We start from the raw sequence: 16,117 nt of genomic DNA, 5'->3' as shown, positions 1-16,117 counted from the left end.
ACGGACATTTGCATCGATAGTCTAGTGTTATAATTGATTTGCGTTTGGTGCACTGTGGAGTGGGTAAAACGGTTTTTAATGGCTGGCTAACATATACCATTGACTCGCGCTAGCCTAGCATCGGCTAACTATCCAAATATAAGGACTGGATAATAAAAAAAAAAAAAAAGTCTCCACTGATGAATAACAACCAGGCTGACTTAAAAATGAGGTCCGATGTCAAAAATCCCGAACCACCCCTTTAAGAGCTCGCTTAAATACTGGGGAGCTAAACCATTTAGTGCTTTGTAAGTAATCAGCAAGATTTTAAGGGTGACCTATAGGGGTGTCCCCGACTAAGGATTTTCATAGTCGAATCAGAATCGTTAAGTCTTGCATATAGTCGACTTGTGTGAAAGTCTCTCTAATGACACTGATTTATTACGTGGATGTATAAGAGTGCTCTCTTCCCGATCACGGGGACTCTTATTTTAGCGGAACGCAGCTCATACGATGGAGTGCTTCAGAGCGCAAGTGCGTGCGTGATCAAGTCTGGCATCAGCCGTCATCTTCATTTCATTTTTCATTTTCATTTATTTATTTATTTCAAGCAAATAGTGTAACAACAGAAAGAATACACAATAATAATAATAACAATAATAATAATAACTTATACACTTATGCTTGAAATGGAGTGGGGAGAAGTAAAACTTATTGAACCCCACCCCAGTCTGTCAAAGAATTTATACAAACAAAATCACCGCTTCCTTCTTCAATTATCTCAAAGAAAAAAAGAAAAAAAAGAAATATAAAATAAATAATAGTAATAATAATACCTCATTAAGAAACAGTATTATAGTTGCATATGTGCAAAACCACACATGCATACTATACATATTCATAATATACAAATATTACCTCAGGTAACAATGATTATCAAATACCAACAATGGTAGACGGAATACCACAAGGGTACATAACAATGACGAACAGCTACCAACAATGGTAGATGGAATACCACAAGGGTAAATACTAATCCAACACTCCACACAACATTGATACAATCAAAACTCATTATCATTGTAAGGGGACCAGACCTTTTGTTTGTAAAGACGTTTGAAAAGGTGAATGCTTGGACATTGCTTTAATTCAAGCCCCAAATTATTCCACAAAGTAACCCCACATACAGACATAGAAAAACTCCTCCTGGTGGAACCCGCCATTGGGACCACAAAGTTCCCAAATCCTCTCAAACTGTACGACTGCTCTTTATGAGAAAACATATTTTGAACGTTCACAGGTAATAAATAGTGATACGCTTTAAACATGAACTGTGCATTATATAATTTAATAAGATCCTGCATTTTTAATAACTTTGATTTAAGAAAGAGAGGATTTGTGTGCTCAAAATAGGCGGCCTTGTGTATAATTCGTACAGCCCTTTTCTGCAGCAAAAAAAGTGACTGTATTACATTTTTGTAATTATTGCCCAATACCTCTACACAGTAGGTTAGATATGGTTGGATTAAAGAACAATACAAGGTATGGAGTGCATTATGATCAAGTATATGTTTAACTCTACTAATTATAGCAAGGCTTTTGGAGACTTTAGTAGTTATATGTCTGATGTGGGCTTTCCAACTTAACTTATGGTCTATCGTTACACCTAAAAAATTTATTTCCTGAACATTTTCAATGTGTACTCCTACTCCATCTATCTCAACCAGTTTCTGTGAATTAGCTTGATACTTTCCAAAAAACATCACTTTAGATTTATCTAGATTTAAGGATAATTTGTTACTTTCCATCCATTTTTAAAATTTACTTAATTCTTTATTTTCAACACTGATAAGTCGCTCCAAACTGTCGTCACTATAGAAAATGTTTGTATCATCAGCAAACAATACACATTTAACCAATTGAGAAACATTGAAAATATCATTAATATATAAATTAAATAATTTGGAGCCCAGTACTGACCCCTGGGGGACACCACAAGCAATGTCAAGACATTCAGAAGAGAGCTCACCCATTTGGACATACTGTACTCTGTCGCTCAAATAACTTTTTACCCATTTCCCAGCCACCCCCCGTATCCCATATCGTTCTAATTTCTTAAGTAGTATATCATGGTTGATGGTATCAAACGCTTTTTTGAGATCAATAAAAATACCTATTGCATGTTTTTTATTTGTTAATGCCTTCGATATTTCTTCTGTGGCATCAATTATGGCCATTGAAGTGGATCTATTGGGTCTAAACCCATATTGTCCTTCATTAATTAGCTTATGCTTATGTATGAAGTTTTCTAACCGTTTGTCAAAAACCTTTTCAAGGATTTTTGAAAATTGAGGAAGGAGTGAAATGGGTCTGTAATTAGTGAAGTGATTCTTATTTCCATTTTTGAACAATGGTATGACCTTAGCAATTTTCATTTTTCTTGGCACACAGCCGTTTTTAAGCGACAGGTTACAGATATGTGTTAGAGGCTTTATGATACTTTTAATTGTTTTGTTTTTTTTAGTACCATATTGATTGAGTGACAGTCTGTAGATAACTTGTTTTTTTATTTTTGAACAACATTCATTATTTCACACTCACTAACAGAAGAGAGGAAAATAGTATGGTCGTTTTTTTCAGAGTTCAGCTCCAATTCTTGGTTTGGAATATTGGCTGCTAGTCAGGGCCGACATTTACAAAAAAATTATTAAAATCATTTACTAGTTTATTCATGTCATAGTTTTCTCCATTAGAGTCAACAAAGTATTCCGGATAATCAGTTTTATTAAATCCTTGCTTAATGATACTATTTAATACTGCCCAGGTTCTTTTTATGTTAGATTTATTAGCAAGTAATAGTTTTTCATAATATTGTTTTTTCGCCATTCTCATTATAGCTGTCAATTTATTTTTGTACAGCTTGTATCTATCCTCAGCTTCTTTGGTTTTCGATTTAACAAACAATTTATAAAAGTTATTTTTCTTCTTACATGCATTCTGCAGGCCTTTGGAAATCCAAGGGCATTTTATATATTTTTTTGGTTTACTAAATACTCTGATGGGACAGTGCTTGTTGTACAAAGAAGTAAATATTTCTATAAAATTATTGTAAGCCACAACAGTCTGCATCTCTCCATAAATAGTGTTCCAATCTTGTAACCTTAATTCTTCATTAAACCCATTAATAGCTTCCTCAGTTCGTAATCGTCTATAATTCACATTACAGGTTATATTACGTTTACAAACATTACAGTCATATATAGTAAAGACTGGTAAGTGGTCGGTAATATCACAGATCAATAGACCGTTAACAGTATTGTTTAAAAAGTTGTTGGTAAAGATGTTATCAATTAACGTTGCGCTGTGAGAGGTGATCCTACTGGGCTTTGTGATTGATGGAAATAAGGACATACTATACATCCTATCAACAAATTCACAGGTAGGTTTGTGTTTGTTTGAGTTCAAAAGGTCAATATTGAAATCCCCACATACAAATAAGGGCTTATTTATAACTTCAGAAAACAATTTCACCATCCATTCATTGAATAAGTCTACGCTTGATCCAGGTGACCTATAGACACAACTTATGATAATATTCTTTTGCTTTTCATTTTTTAATTCGATAGTTACACATTCCATTCCATTATCAAGTGCTATTGACAAACTATTAACTATTGAAAAATGTATTGTTTTGTGGACATACAGTGCTACGCCACCACCTGTTTTGTTTTGTCTATTGATATAGTTGAGGTCATAGTCATTTATTGCAAAGTTGATTCCTTTGTCATCATTAAACCAAGTTTCGGATATTGCTATGACACTAAAAGAATGAACAAATGACTCTAAATAGTCACGTATTTCACTGTAATTGGAGTACATACTTCGACTGTTGAAATGGATAATAGACAGTTTACCCTTTGTAATCAAGTTAGTATTATACTGTGCATTAGTATAATACTTGCAATTAATATTAGCAGAAGAAAGAAAATTGTTATCTGGGTCAATGTCTGTCTCTGTGTCATGATTATTGTATTCTGTATATCTAAACATATTCAGGTCCAGCAGTTGGAGTTCATGGATCTCTGCAATAGTTCAGTATTATTGTCCTTTGGATTGGACATACTGTATAGTTATCATAGTTCAACTGTAAGTCAGAAGTTACCTTGATGTATTCACGTCGGCATAGGCGTTGACTCTTTACATTCACTGATACTTGTCCAGTTCATCCAAATGTCTCACGATGAGAATCTTGGCTTCCTCCGCTGAGCCATTCAACTTGATAAAGATTTTGCAGTTGTTTACCCATGTGTTTTGGATTTTATGTTGTTTCTTGAGGTCTCTTGCTTTCCAGGCTATTTCGGCATTCTTCTTTGTCAAGTGCTCGTTCAAGTAGACATTTGTTCCTTTGAGTTTGCGTCCTTGCTTCAACAATGCTGTTTTATTCTTCCTATTGACAAATCGGATGATGACTACGGGCTTGGTGTTGTTCTTCCTGGGTTTAGGGTGGCATGCTTCGATGTGGTCCAGGTTTAGCTCCACTCCTTTACTTTGGAGAAAGCTTTCCACCTGTTGCTCCACCGAGCGCGTCTCCATCTCTGGCTCATCCCCATTTTCCCCAGCCACCGCGCGTGCATACGAGCGTGGTTTGATCGGTAGACGGTGATGATCGTTCATCCGGGAGTATTGCTCGAGCTCGTTCACCCTCCACTCCAAATCCACAATCCGTTTGTCTTTGACTTCTATTTGGAGGCGTAGCATTTTCACCTCCTCCACTAGGGCCAGGAGATGTTCCTGCTGCCTCCGGACAGCAGTTACTTCTTCGAACAAATGATCGATGGACTTTTTTACGTCCTCGCTGTTTTCTGATGCATTTTTCCTCTGCCGACTCTAGGATTGGGAACCGAAAACCGGTTCTGGATAGGTGTTTTTTGAAAAATACCGGAACCGTGCGAAATTCCTAAGTTTCGGTTCCAAAAACGGTTCTGGGCCGATTTGTGGGCGAAGTGCTGGGAGCTTATCCTTTAATAGCGACGTCTCACACTCACCTCATGAATATTAAAATAGTAATGAAAGCACTCGCGCTATAGATGGGTTTCCGTTTCGCGAATTACCCATTATCCTCTGCGGCGCGCCGCCATGTTGTGTGTCAAAGCTGTCAGTAAGCCACTGTGCTGCATTAATAGAAAGCCAGTTAATATAAAGTATTTTTGACTCTTTTGTGTTGAGATAACGATGACAAATTCCTCCAAACCTGGCGACAAGATGAAGGTTATTTACAGGGACACATTAGACGATGTTTGCAAGGCAAGATATGATGAGAAATTGAGTTATATCGATGGAAAGGATCCTTACACAATGTCGAAAGAGGACTGGTTATGTAGGCTAATCCTGCGGCGTACCCCGATATTCAGGAAATTGACATTGCCAAGTATCTCATCCACACCGTTAGTGCGTACACTTTTGACGAATTAAGAGGAAGAAAGTCTCTGAAAGCATACAATTATTTTGTTAGAATGTGCGAGTTAAAATTTTATATGGTCGCATTTGTGCGAGTGCATGGTCATGTACTACTCAGTTAAATTCTGGCGCTACTCATATACGTTTTGAGAGAGAGCGAGAGAGAGAGAGAGAGAGAGAGAGAGAGAGAGAGAGACGATCTCGATTCAAACACCCACGCGAACTTCACACTGAAACATTCAAATCTGTTTGCGCTGTCTCTGAGAGCACAGAGCAGTTGTCAATATGAAACAGCTTTACTTTCACAATCTTTTCAACAACACAGTATCGGTATTTCGGTGTTACAAATATTCAAATGATCACAGAAGTACTGAAATAAAAGTTTATAGTTCGAGAATAAACATGATGTCTACGGTAGCAACCAAAACAGAGTAAATCACCTTTTGAAAGTCGCTTCAAATAACGAAAATTCGCTTCAGAATTTACTAAATGTATATAACAAGCGAGTACATCATGAATGCCTTTTTTCAAACCGTGTTTTTGTTTTACCCAGAATCACTACGGTAAGCCTGTAATAAGCATTTATACTCGGACTACCTTACACCGGCACCGCTGCGGAGTAGCACAGTGCCTGAGTGACTCACCCGCGTCATAGAAATAAACATAGAAAAGTAGCTCCGGCTACAATGTTCTTCCGCAAGACGCGTGCAGTTCTGTTTATTTAACTGCTAGAGCGCTGATTCATCCAGTAATGAAGTGAAGTCTTTATGAATCAATCATTCAAATCGAAATATTGTTTCACCTGTCTGGATCTTAAATGTGTGTTCAAGCATATTCTACCCCTTCTGAGAGGGTATTCTCCACTACTGGAGATACAATAAGCTATAGGAGAGGTCCCAAATTATCCTAGAGAATGCAGAAATATTTATTTTCCTTCAGAAAAATTAATTATTTTTGCAAAAATTGTTAAATAATATGTTGAATTTGTTGACATTACCAGTCTATTAAACTCATTTGAAAAGTATAAGAAATAAACACAAAAAAGGATTGTGCATTTTCCCCTTACTACTATTTTTTATTAGTTGTTTTAATAATTTGTATTGAATCGGAACCGGAATCGGAACCGGAACCGGAAAATGTCTTACGATTCCCAACCCTAGCCGACTCATACTGTGAATAAGGCCGTTATCAGGCCGTTCAGCGAGAACGAGGCGTGGAATTCCCTTACTAAATGCAGTTATATGATCATTGTTATGTTCCTTTGAGTGTTTAAAGTTGTGTGCGTCCAGAGAGAAAGTAAGTATTGTAAAACTCACTGTTACTCAAGCTGAGTTGATTGTTGTTTACTGAATAGAGATGTTAAAAGAGGGATGACACAAAATGGATGGACATCAACCTGCTATGATCTGGCTCCTCCTCTGCATATGCTTGTCCAAATAAATCTGTTGAACTGGATTCCTTCTCCGACTTTGGTGTTCTAACCGGCAAACCCGGACCAGCTCCACCTCATTAGTAACAGCTAGAATTAAATTAAATTTAAACTTAGAATTAAATTAGAACAGAATATACCTTTCTAATAAATAAAAATGCAAAACGAAATAATTCAGAATCAAGTCACAAGATGCAGAACAAATAAAAATAAAGAAAATATTAAAATAACGAGCCAGAATTGTCAACTTTGTCTTTTTAACTGCAGAGACAACAATAAACGCTAAACTGGAGTGGCAGTATTTTTAGCTAAACATGTTCACAGCACCCAAACATTATTTTGGGTGCATTTTTATTAGAACCGGCTGAAATGTTTTGAAATCACTTTTACCCTACCTGATCGAAGACAAAATCCAGTTTTTCACTCTGCCTGTGTCCGTTTGAGTCTTTTCAAATTGTGTGTGTGGATAAAGTACATTCTAAAACGCTTAAAGGGATGGTTCGGAGTAAAATCAACCTAGGGTCCTTTGCACCATGACCTCGAGCCAAACAGAAGCCTTTTTTCCCATGGTCGAACATTATTAAAGTTAGAGCTTATTTAGAGATATCAGCCGAATGGCTTAGTGCAGGCGCTAATGGAACCAAAGTTGTATCTCGTAAATTACCCCACTAATAATGCCCAGAATGGTACCAAACTTATACAGTAGTACAAATAGGTTCTGTACTCATAAAACGAGGAATTGGAAAGTTTGTAAGTACATCAGGAGTTTATTTAAATACCACTTGGCTGATGGCTTGTGCTACCGCTAACCAGGGCGTCGAGGTCACTTCCGTGATTTGGGAAAAGCCCATAAAAGTCCTTTGCAAAACTCACAAGTGTAAGGGAAAATCTAGTGAATTTATTTTTTGCCCCAGACCGGTTGCTTACTGCGTTTACACCGCGGTCCGATTATGCGAATTAGTCTGGTGACGTTGAACTACGCGCGACTGCTCCTCTCAGTCTGCGACGGACAGTAATCAGTTTTGAGCGCCTTTTGAGTTTTGAGTTTTAAGTATGGAGGAGATTCAAGCTGTGCTGCTTTTGTGTGTGATGTATTGGTTTACTAACGAGGTAATCAACAAAACGGCAGAAAAGAGACGAGCACTGATACTAAAGCGTATTCAGAAAGCTCGCAATGCTAGATGTAAAATTAGACAACGTATGTTATCAGCTATTGCGGACATTGACCGTGAGATGGCTGGGACGAACGCGCGCCATCGGGCAGAAAGAACAAGATTGGTAAGAAATGAATCCATCAAAATAAACCAAGTTGTGAATAATGTTATTATTGAATACATCAACTTATTTTTGCCACTTTTGTGTGTTTTAGATATGCGAGTACTATCAAATGCGTCGTGTTTCGCGATCGGTTTGGATACACACTAGAACAACGGGATGGTGGGACAGCGTGGTTCCAACTTTCACCGAAGCCGAGTGGATAAAGAATTTCCGGATGTCTAAGAATACTTTTCTGAACCTCTGTCGTCGATTGCAACCCCAACTGGAGAGACATGACACAAACTACCGGCATTGTGTACCCATTCAAAAAAGAATCGCCATTGCACTGTGGAAACTTCCGACCAACTCCGAGTATAGAAGCATCTCTCATTTATTTGGAGTCGGAGTTGCAACTGTGTGTCACTGTGTTCACGATTTCTGCTCATCTGTTGAGAAGGTACAGAAGAAGAACCAGGCAAGAAGCCAAGAACCGCAATTTAAAAAAATGGCGGTCTAAAATAAAATGCTGCGTGGAGTCAACCAATCACAGTGCTGCATGAACTCAACCAATCAGCATGTTCAGCGCACAAGTCCCACCCCCGAAAGTTCCGGAACTTTAAAAAAGTACTACCTCGCCAGCAGGGACTTTATGAGGGGGAAATATTTACCCAGAAGTTCATTTAGACCCTGGTTCCTGGTTCCACCGAGTACCACCCCAAAGTACCTAGTTCCTGGGTAAAGTTCTCCCGGCATTAGTGTTAAAGGGATAGTTCACCCAAAATGTTTTATTCTGTCAGTAATCACTCACCCTCATGTTGTTCCAACCCCGTAAGGCTTTCGTTCATCTTCGGAACACAAATTAAGATATTTTTGATGAAATCTGAGAGCTGGCTCACTCCTCCATAGGCTTCTATGGGATTGAAACTTGCTGGTCCAGAAAAGTTATTAAAGACATCGTTAAAATAGTCCAAGTGACTATTTTAACCACAACTATTTTAAACTTGTCAACCACAAGTTTATCAAGCGACGAGAATACTTTTTGCGCGCGTCTGGGTTGTACGTCACCACGCAGGCTCACTATTGGCCGACGCTGGTCATGTATGTGATGCGTGTGATGTACAACACAGAAGCGCTGAGCTATAACACTACGTGAATTCATTCAGGCCCACACAGACAAAAATGAATAGTTGAATAAAGTTGTTATTTTTGTTGTTTTTTGCGCACAAAAAGTATTCTCGTCACTTGATAAACTTATGGTTGAGCCACTGTAGTCACACACAATAACATAGAAGCCTATGGAGGAGTAATCCAACTCTCAGATTTCATCAAAAATATCTTAATTTGTGTTCCGAAGATGAACGAAAGTCTTACGCGGTTGGAACAACATGAGGGTGAGTAATTACTGACAGAATTTTCATTTTTGGGTGAACTAACCCTTTAACTAATAATTGTTGCAAACAGGTACTACCAAAAAAATATTAGTGCATTCCTGGAATTGGGCATCGTTACACAACATCCTTATGCATCGCTTTCTGCCAGGACTTTTACGGGCTTTTCCCAAATCACAGAACTGACCTCGACGCCCTGGTTAGTGCAAGTGTTATTTAAATAAACTCCTGATGTACTTACAAACTTTCCAATGCCTCGTTTTATGAGTACAGAACCTATTTGTACTACTGTATAAGTTTGGTACCATTCTGGGCATTATCAGTGGGGTAATTTACGAGATACAACTTTGGTTCCATTAGCGCCTGCACTAAGCCATTCGGCTGATATCTCTAAATAAGCTCTAACTTTAATAATGTTCGACCAAGGGAAAAAAGGCTTCTGGTGGGTTGTTTGGCTCTAAGTCATTGTGCAAAGGACCCTAGGTTGATTTTACTCCCAACCATCCCTTTAACGTGAAAAACGCTTAACGGCTTAATGTCCTAAGACATTTATATTAAAAGATCAAATTCTGTACACACCTTATTAATAAAGCATACAATATAGCCTACAGAAAAGCAGATGAGCCCAGAATATGAACGCAACGCGTTTAATTACACGTTAAGCATTTTCCTCCCATAGAAAACCGTTATTATAAAGAAAACGCTTAACGTTACTTTCTATAGGAAGAATGCGTTGTGTTCTTATTCTGGGTTCGTCTGCTTATCTGCACATAGTATGGTTTCTTAATAAAGTGTGAACTGTGTACATACATTAAGCCACGTAAAAGTGCCCTTTAAAGGTGCTCTAAGCAATGTTGGGTGACGTCACTTCTTGTTGACGTTCGAAGTATTGACGTTCAAACAAAACGGAGACTAGCTCGACCCTCCCTCCTCCTCATCCCGTCCCCTCCTCCTCCTTTCCGTGCTTTTCTGATGTAAATTCGGGACTTTGTGCGTTCCTTCTCCTTTTTCCCTCTTCTTTGCTATTTGTTCATCGGAACGTCGTCTCTTTGGTCGTGTGTCGGCCATATCAAAATTCAAGAGAATATGATTCTAACGTTAGGCGTTTGTTATGTTTCGTGGTCCAGGTTGGGCCAGTTTGTTTTTGTTGCGGTTTGTGGAGCCTGGGCTGTCTACAGAGACTGCGTTTTTTTTAGTGTGTTCAGGGGACAGGCAGCTAGCGGATAGTGAGGAGATGTTTGCTGTATGTGACAAAAAATGTTTTGGCCTAAAAAACGCGTGACCTCGCTTAGAGCACCTTTAAGCGTTTTAAAAGCTTTTTTCACGTTAAGCGTTTTAGAATGTCCCTAGGAAAACCAACTTGTTAACGTTGGCCGGCAGAAGTGCGATCATGGTTTTCCTGATGCTAAATCCAGCCTTGGAGAATATCCTTTTTGATGGTGTGCATCCACACTTTAGATTTTCTTATCCCAGACATTGTTAAAGATTTAAATCCTTACCGCCAAGATGCTCCTCTGTCGGTCACGGATCATGGAAAGTGAAACTTAAATCTGTCACAGGGGTGGTTGAATTTATTTCATGCATGTTAAAAATATTTATTAAAAGCTTCTTTCTTTTCACATTTTTATTTACAGCATTATCATAATAGGCTGTATATTAACTTATTGGCAGAAAACCGGTAGTTAGATGTTAAATCAAACATTGAGCACCCCCATATAGCCAAAATGGCATGATTCTCATTTCATAACACCTCTGCGAAGATTCGACCGTGGGATTGGTAGTCGAATCAGGATCCTCCTACGAAGCATCAAATCTTTGACTATTCAGGGTTTAAATCATTTTCACATGATTTAATCCAAATCTCTGGTGTCCTCAAAATGTGTCTGTGAAGTTTCAGCTCAAAATACCACCCAGAATTTTTATTATAGCTTGTCAAATGTGCCCCTATCCGGGTGTGAGCGAAAACATGCAGTTTTTGTGTGTCCCTTTAAATGCAAATGAGCTGCTGCTTGCCGCCCCCTCTTTCAGAAGAGAGTGGATCCATTACATGTCCTTCGGATACTACGGGAACAACATAACAGTCGAATTTCTCTTAGGCAAAATGTCAATAATACCCTGTAGCGGAGTGCAGCCTTACATGTTTGAACCGGAGTCAGACACAAATGGAGAGACTCAGGAAGAGGCTGCAACTGTTAAACTGTACATGGACATATCTGAATGGTTAGTGGATACATTTATATGATGTTTTATAAACAAAGTTCGGGAGGAGCACGTTCAAATAATCAATCCAATCTACTCGTCATCAAACAATTATGTCTACCCTAATCAGCATGACAAGAAGTATATATATATCCACTCTGTCAACTCACCTAATATTCCTTGACAGTTTTCCAGCATCCCTCCACCACCCCGACTCCTCACTCTTGGCTCAATCTTTACAGCCAGGAATACGGGGGGAGTACTCTGGGTTCGGGCCGAATACCGAGCCCGGAGCCCTCTCCTCGGACAGCACGCCAAATACGCATTTATTCTATCTGACTTATTTGTAAGTGTGAACTAGTGAAGTAGTTGTTATGGAGTTACATTGATTCATCTCATCGATTAGCCTGTACCGTCATGTTAATCTATAAACTGTTGTATAGGTGCTTGTGTGGGAACTGTAGGATGCCCACAGAGCCAGAATATATATGCTGCATGGAGATATAACCGCATTTAAACACTGATACCTGCTCTAATATACATAGTTATCTGTCTTTTATGACATGCTGTGGCATTTGCTTTGTGTATTGTATTTCACTAAAGGTTGTGCCTATAATAATGCCTATATTTTTATTCTACTCTTTATTGTAATAAATAAAATGTTTAAACATGAGAAACAGTCAGAGACGATGGTAACTTCGTCACATTAGCCGTACAGCATTCTAGAAAGCTCATTCAGAAAGGAAATGTGTTAATATTCACAAAGTATGAAGTGGCATACTTGTTTTCGATATGAAGTTAGAGCACGTAGCTTTGGTATTGACCCATCCTTCAGAAATAACTTTTTTTGCAAATGAAGCAGTCATGCGTAAAATGATTTACCTTTTATCATGTAAACTACCTATATACAGCATGTTATATGCATATGTGTGTGGGACAGAAGCTGCTCCCGCACTGCATGCACACAGTTTCTGTGCTGCCTCCGCATTGCTTGCGCTTCCAGTGTGAAACAGGTGTAAGACTATGTGCCATATTACTAGAGAGAAGAGCAGCACCACCCCAGAAGGAATGAATACCCCAAAAACTTTTCCGATTGTCTATGAACCCTATATTATTCTGCAGACACCACTTAGACAGCCAGCCTCTTTTATATTAATTTTAGTGATCTCCGACTGGCGAAGTCGAACATCATTAGTGGCGACGTGAATCATAATCTTACAATAATCTTAGAGAAGTTATGATTAGCATTAGCCAACACTTTTAAATGTGCTTTGATGTCAGGCGCTCTGGCTCCCAGCAAACATGTGATTATGGTGGCTGGTGTCTCTATTTCTCATTCTGTGTAATAGAATCGCCAATAACTAGAGCACATTCAACAGGATTCACAGTGGGTGTTTCACTGAGTGGGGAGAACTGATTTGTTTTGTCCCACGATAATGCCGTCTCACAGTCACCCAGTTGCCCTGCTGCACTGGCTCTACAGCCGGAACCGAACAATGTACGGAGTTCACTAAGCTAGTCGCATCCAAAGCACTATCTAAAGCCGTTTCATTCTTACTATACTCAATTAAAGTTTGAATGCGTGTCTAGTTCTGAAATCTTCTCCGTCAGCCTGACTGTCTCCCTGTATTTATCACGTGTGTAACACTCACCGCTGACAGAGAAGGCTATACTACACATGTGGCAGGCAGTGCAAGTGACAATAACTGGAGATGACATGACTCACCATGTTTATTGACTAATCCAACTCACCACAGTTGTTTGATGGACTCGTAAAAGGCGCGCGAGAAAAAAGACAGTAAGCAAGGATGGCAGGTTAAACAGGCTAGCGAAATGCTAGTGAGTTGTGCTAGTGATAGCGATTTAGATTAAAGCTAGCGATTTCAGATCAATGGAGGGACACCCTTAGCATGTTAGCCAGGGTTTGAAGTGCCAAATGGCCTTAAACAATTACTAAATAAACATATTTTGTTTGAATTTTCTAATAGATTTATTTCAAGCTTGGATTGCTTCTGACAGCGCTGAACAAACTTGTGGCGCCATCTGCGGGACACCTTAACGCATAAGAAAGGGTTCGAAGTGCCAAATGCAAATAAAAATCTGCGTTGAAACGGTGTTATTTGCCAGTTGCAACTTTTTAATGAATTTTGACCATGCATGGTTTAAGAATGTGAGATGGCTTAGTGCGATCATCAGATCAACAACGGTTGTGATGTAATTATATAAATATATAGTCTGACAGGCTGCTGAGTAAAGCACAGCAGTTTCGATTCACATTAAATAATACTCTGCAAGTGCTCTGTGTGTGTTTGAGTCACTTATAATTTGCATTTGTGAACGCAATATGCGCCATTCATCTTCCCAAATTCATAAATAAGAATCGTTTATAAATCTGTTGTCAACAAAGAGAAGTGTTAATAAATAAAAATAAAAGCTCAATGGTTTAACGCTTGAAAGCAAAGAAATTAAAACAAAAATAAATGTTAGTATTGTAATTACGGGCCAAGCCCCTATTGTATCCATTAGTTTTCCGCACTATTATTATAATTGGTGGGGGAAAAATAACTTTTTGTTGCTATTTAAACGTAGTGCTATGTGCACTATGTAAATAACATCTATCGTTATTTGCACTTTGTGCTGCCACAAAAGCTGCTGCCTTTTATGTTGCTGCATCCTTTTAATGCTTTGGTTCTTCAAAATGTTTCCTCATGTTTAACTAAAGACAGTTGACAATAGTGAATGAGTAGATAATAAATGAAGACATTTAAGACATTTAACTATATTTCTGAACTTAACATAAATGTCAAAGACTTATGTCAAAGAATACTATACATACAATCATTTTAACTAGAAATGAGAGTTTTAGCTAGGGGAAACTGGATTCTGGTTTACATCACAAATTTCAGCATAAAACAGCTAACATAGCAAGAATTTATTATGTAAATATTTGCAAGATTAAATATCACACAGCACAAGCACATTTTGAGACATTTCAAGCTGTCTTTGGAATGTTTGTTCTTGATGAGAGACAGAATTGGCTTAACAGCATCCTCTACTGGTTGTTTTGAATACTCCAACATTTGTCTCACAGGACATAGGGTGCTTCTCAAATGGAAGGCTGTGTCCTAGTAAGGCTGCATATCTTGGCTACTACATCATCAAGTGCAGCCGAAGGCCATCTCAATTTGAAGGTTCCTTGGAAGGCAGTCTTTGTTTCACATCCTTCATTCGGCTCATTTTCAGCATTCTTTACCCACAATCTTTTGCACAAATTCCAATTCACGAAAAAGAACTGATGGAAAAGGAGTCAGCACTGAGCTTGTCTGTAAGACAAAAATAATGTTTTATGAGATGAAGGCATACATGTTATTTTTTGTTTTGGTGTAAATTAATCACTTAACACACTAAACTGCCAATAATATAAGCCACTGGGAGACCACAGGCAATTGTCATTCACTGTATTACATTAATAGAAAGCCAGTTAATATAAAGATTTTCAATACAAAGTATTTTTCCCAAAGTAAACATGTTCCAGAAACATATGACGTAGCCATGCGCAATTACTACACTGTTTCATTTTAGCTTTTAATGCTGAGGAAGACTCTAAGCCTACAAGTCTCCGAAGGACACAGCCTCATGAGGCAGCCTTCCATTTGAGAAGCACCCATATTTGCTATTTACCAGATGTTGTTTTATGTAAAGAATGAAGTTCAGGGGTCAAACGTCATAACAGGGACCTAATAATTAAGACAAAGGAGAAAGGTCATGGATTAACACCGGTTTGATTTGAACAGTCTTTTTTTATAATGAACCCCTGAACAATTATGCTACTAGTTTGAATCAAGGTAAACAGGAGTGCGATATATAAGAGTGGGTGCAGCCATTTTTAACTTCCAGTCTCAGCTGCTTCCATTTACTTTAGCTGTACAAAAACAGTCTGTTATCCTGCTTAATATTGCAAACTGGTATTTGTTTTTATATTATTTTAATTTATTATTAAATCACTACTGAATCAGAAGTCTTGCACATTCACAGGGAATAGCTTCATTCTGTTTTGAAAACTAAGGTGGATAACTTGTTCTTAGTTCATAAATTCAATAGTGTAATGTATTTCCCTTCCTCCTGTAGAAAATCTGATGCTGGGGACAGAGATGGATCTCCAGCTGGTGGAGGGTACAGTTGTGGCCTTGGAGAGTGCTCTGAAAATGTGGCTTCATGACCAGGGCGGAGACAGAGAACAACTGCACTTGTTGTTACCCGCTTCTCTCACAGCACAGGGTTCTACACCACATCCTGCCAACAGCAGGCCAAGCCCTGGTATACAGTTTATAAACGAATTTTAAGAATTTATTTCAGACTTAGATGTAGGTTTATCTACTAAAATATTTATTCGAAAATCTATTTCTTG

The 16,117-nt window shown here is 38.3% G+C and overlaps 1 protein-coding gene across 1 annotated transcript in view; it reads left to right on the top strand.

Annotated features, from left to right (window-relative positions):
• The window catches only part of m1ap (meiosis 1 associated protein), a gene marked incomplete at its 5' end in the record, with an annotated part of 63,061 nt that overhangs the window by 39,772 nt on the left and 7,172 nt on the right, over nucleotides 1-16,117 (top strand). Inside the window, one exon of the mRNA XM_084405403.1 lies at nucleotides 15,838-16,026. Coding sequence (XP_084261529.1) covers nucleotides 15,838-16,026 — 189 coding nt within the window. The remainder of the gene's footprint in view (nucleotides 1-15,837; nucleotides 16,027-16,117) is intronic.

The sequence above is a fragment of the Rutilus rutilus genome (assembly GCF_951802725.1).
Source record: "Rutilus rutilus genome assembly, chromosome: 3".
Lineage (NCBI taxonomy): Eukaryota > Metazoa > Chordata > Actinopteri > Cypriniformes > Leuciscidae > Rutilus > Rutilus rutilus.
Note: the sequence above shows the minus strand (reverse complement) of the source record. Positions and strands in the feature narration are given on the sequence as shown.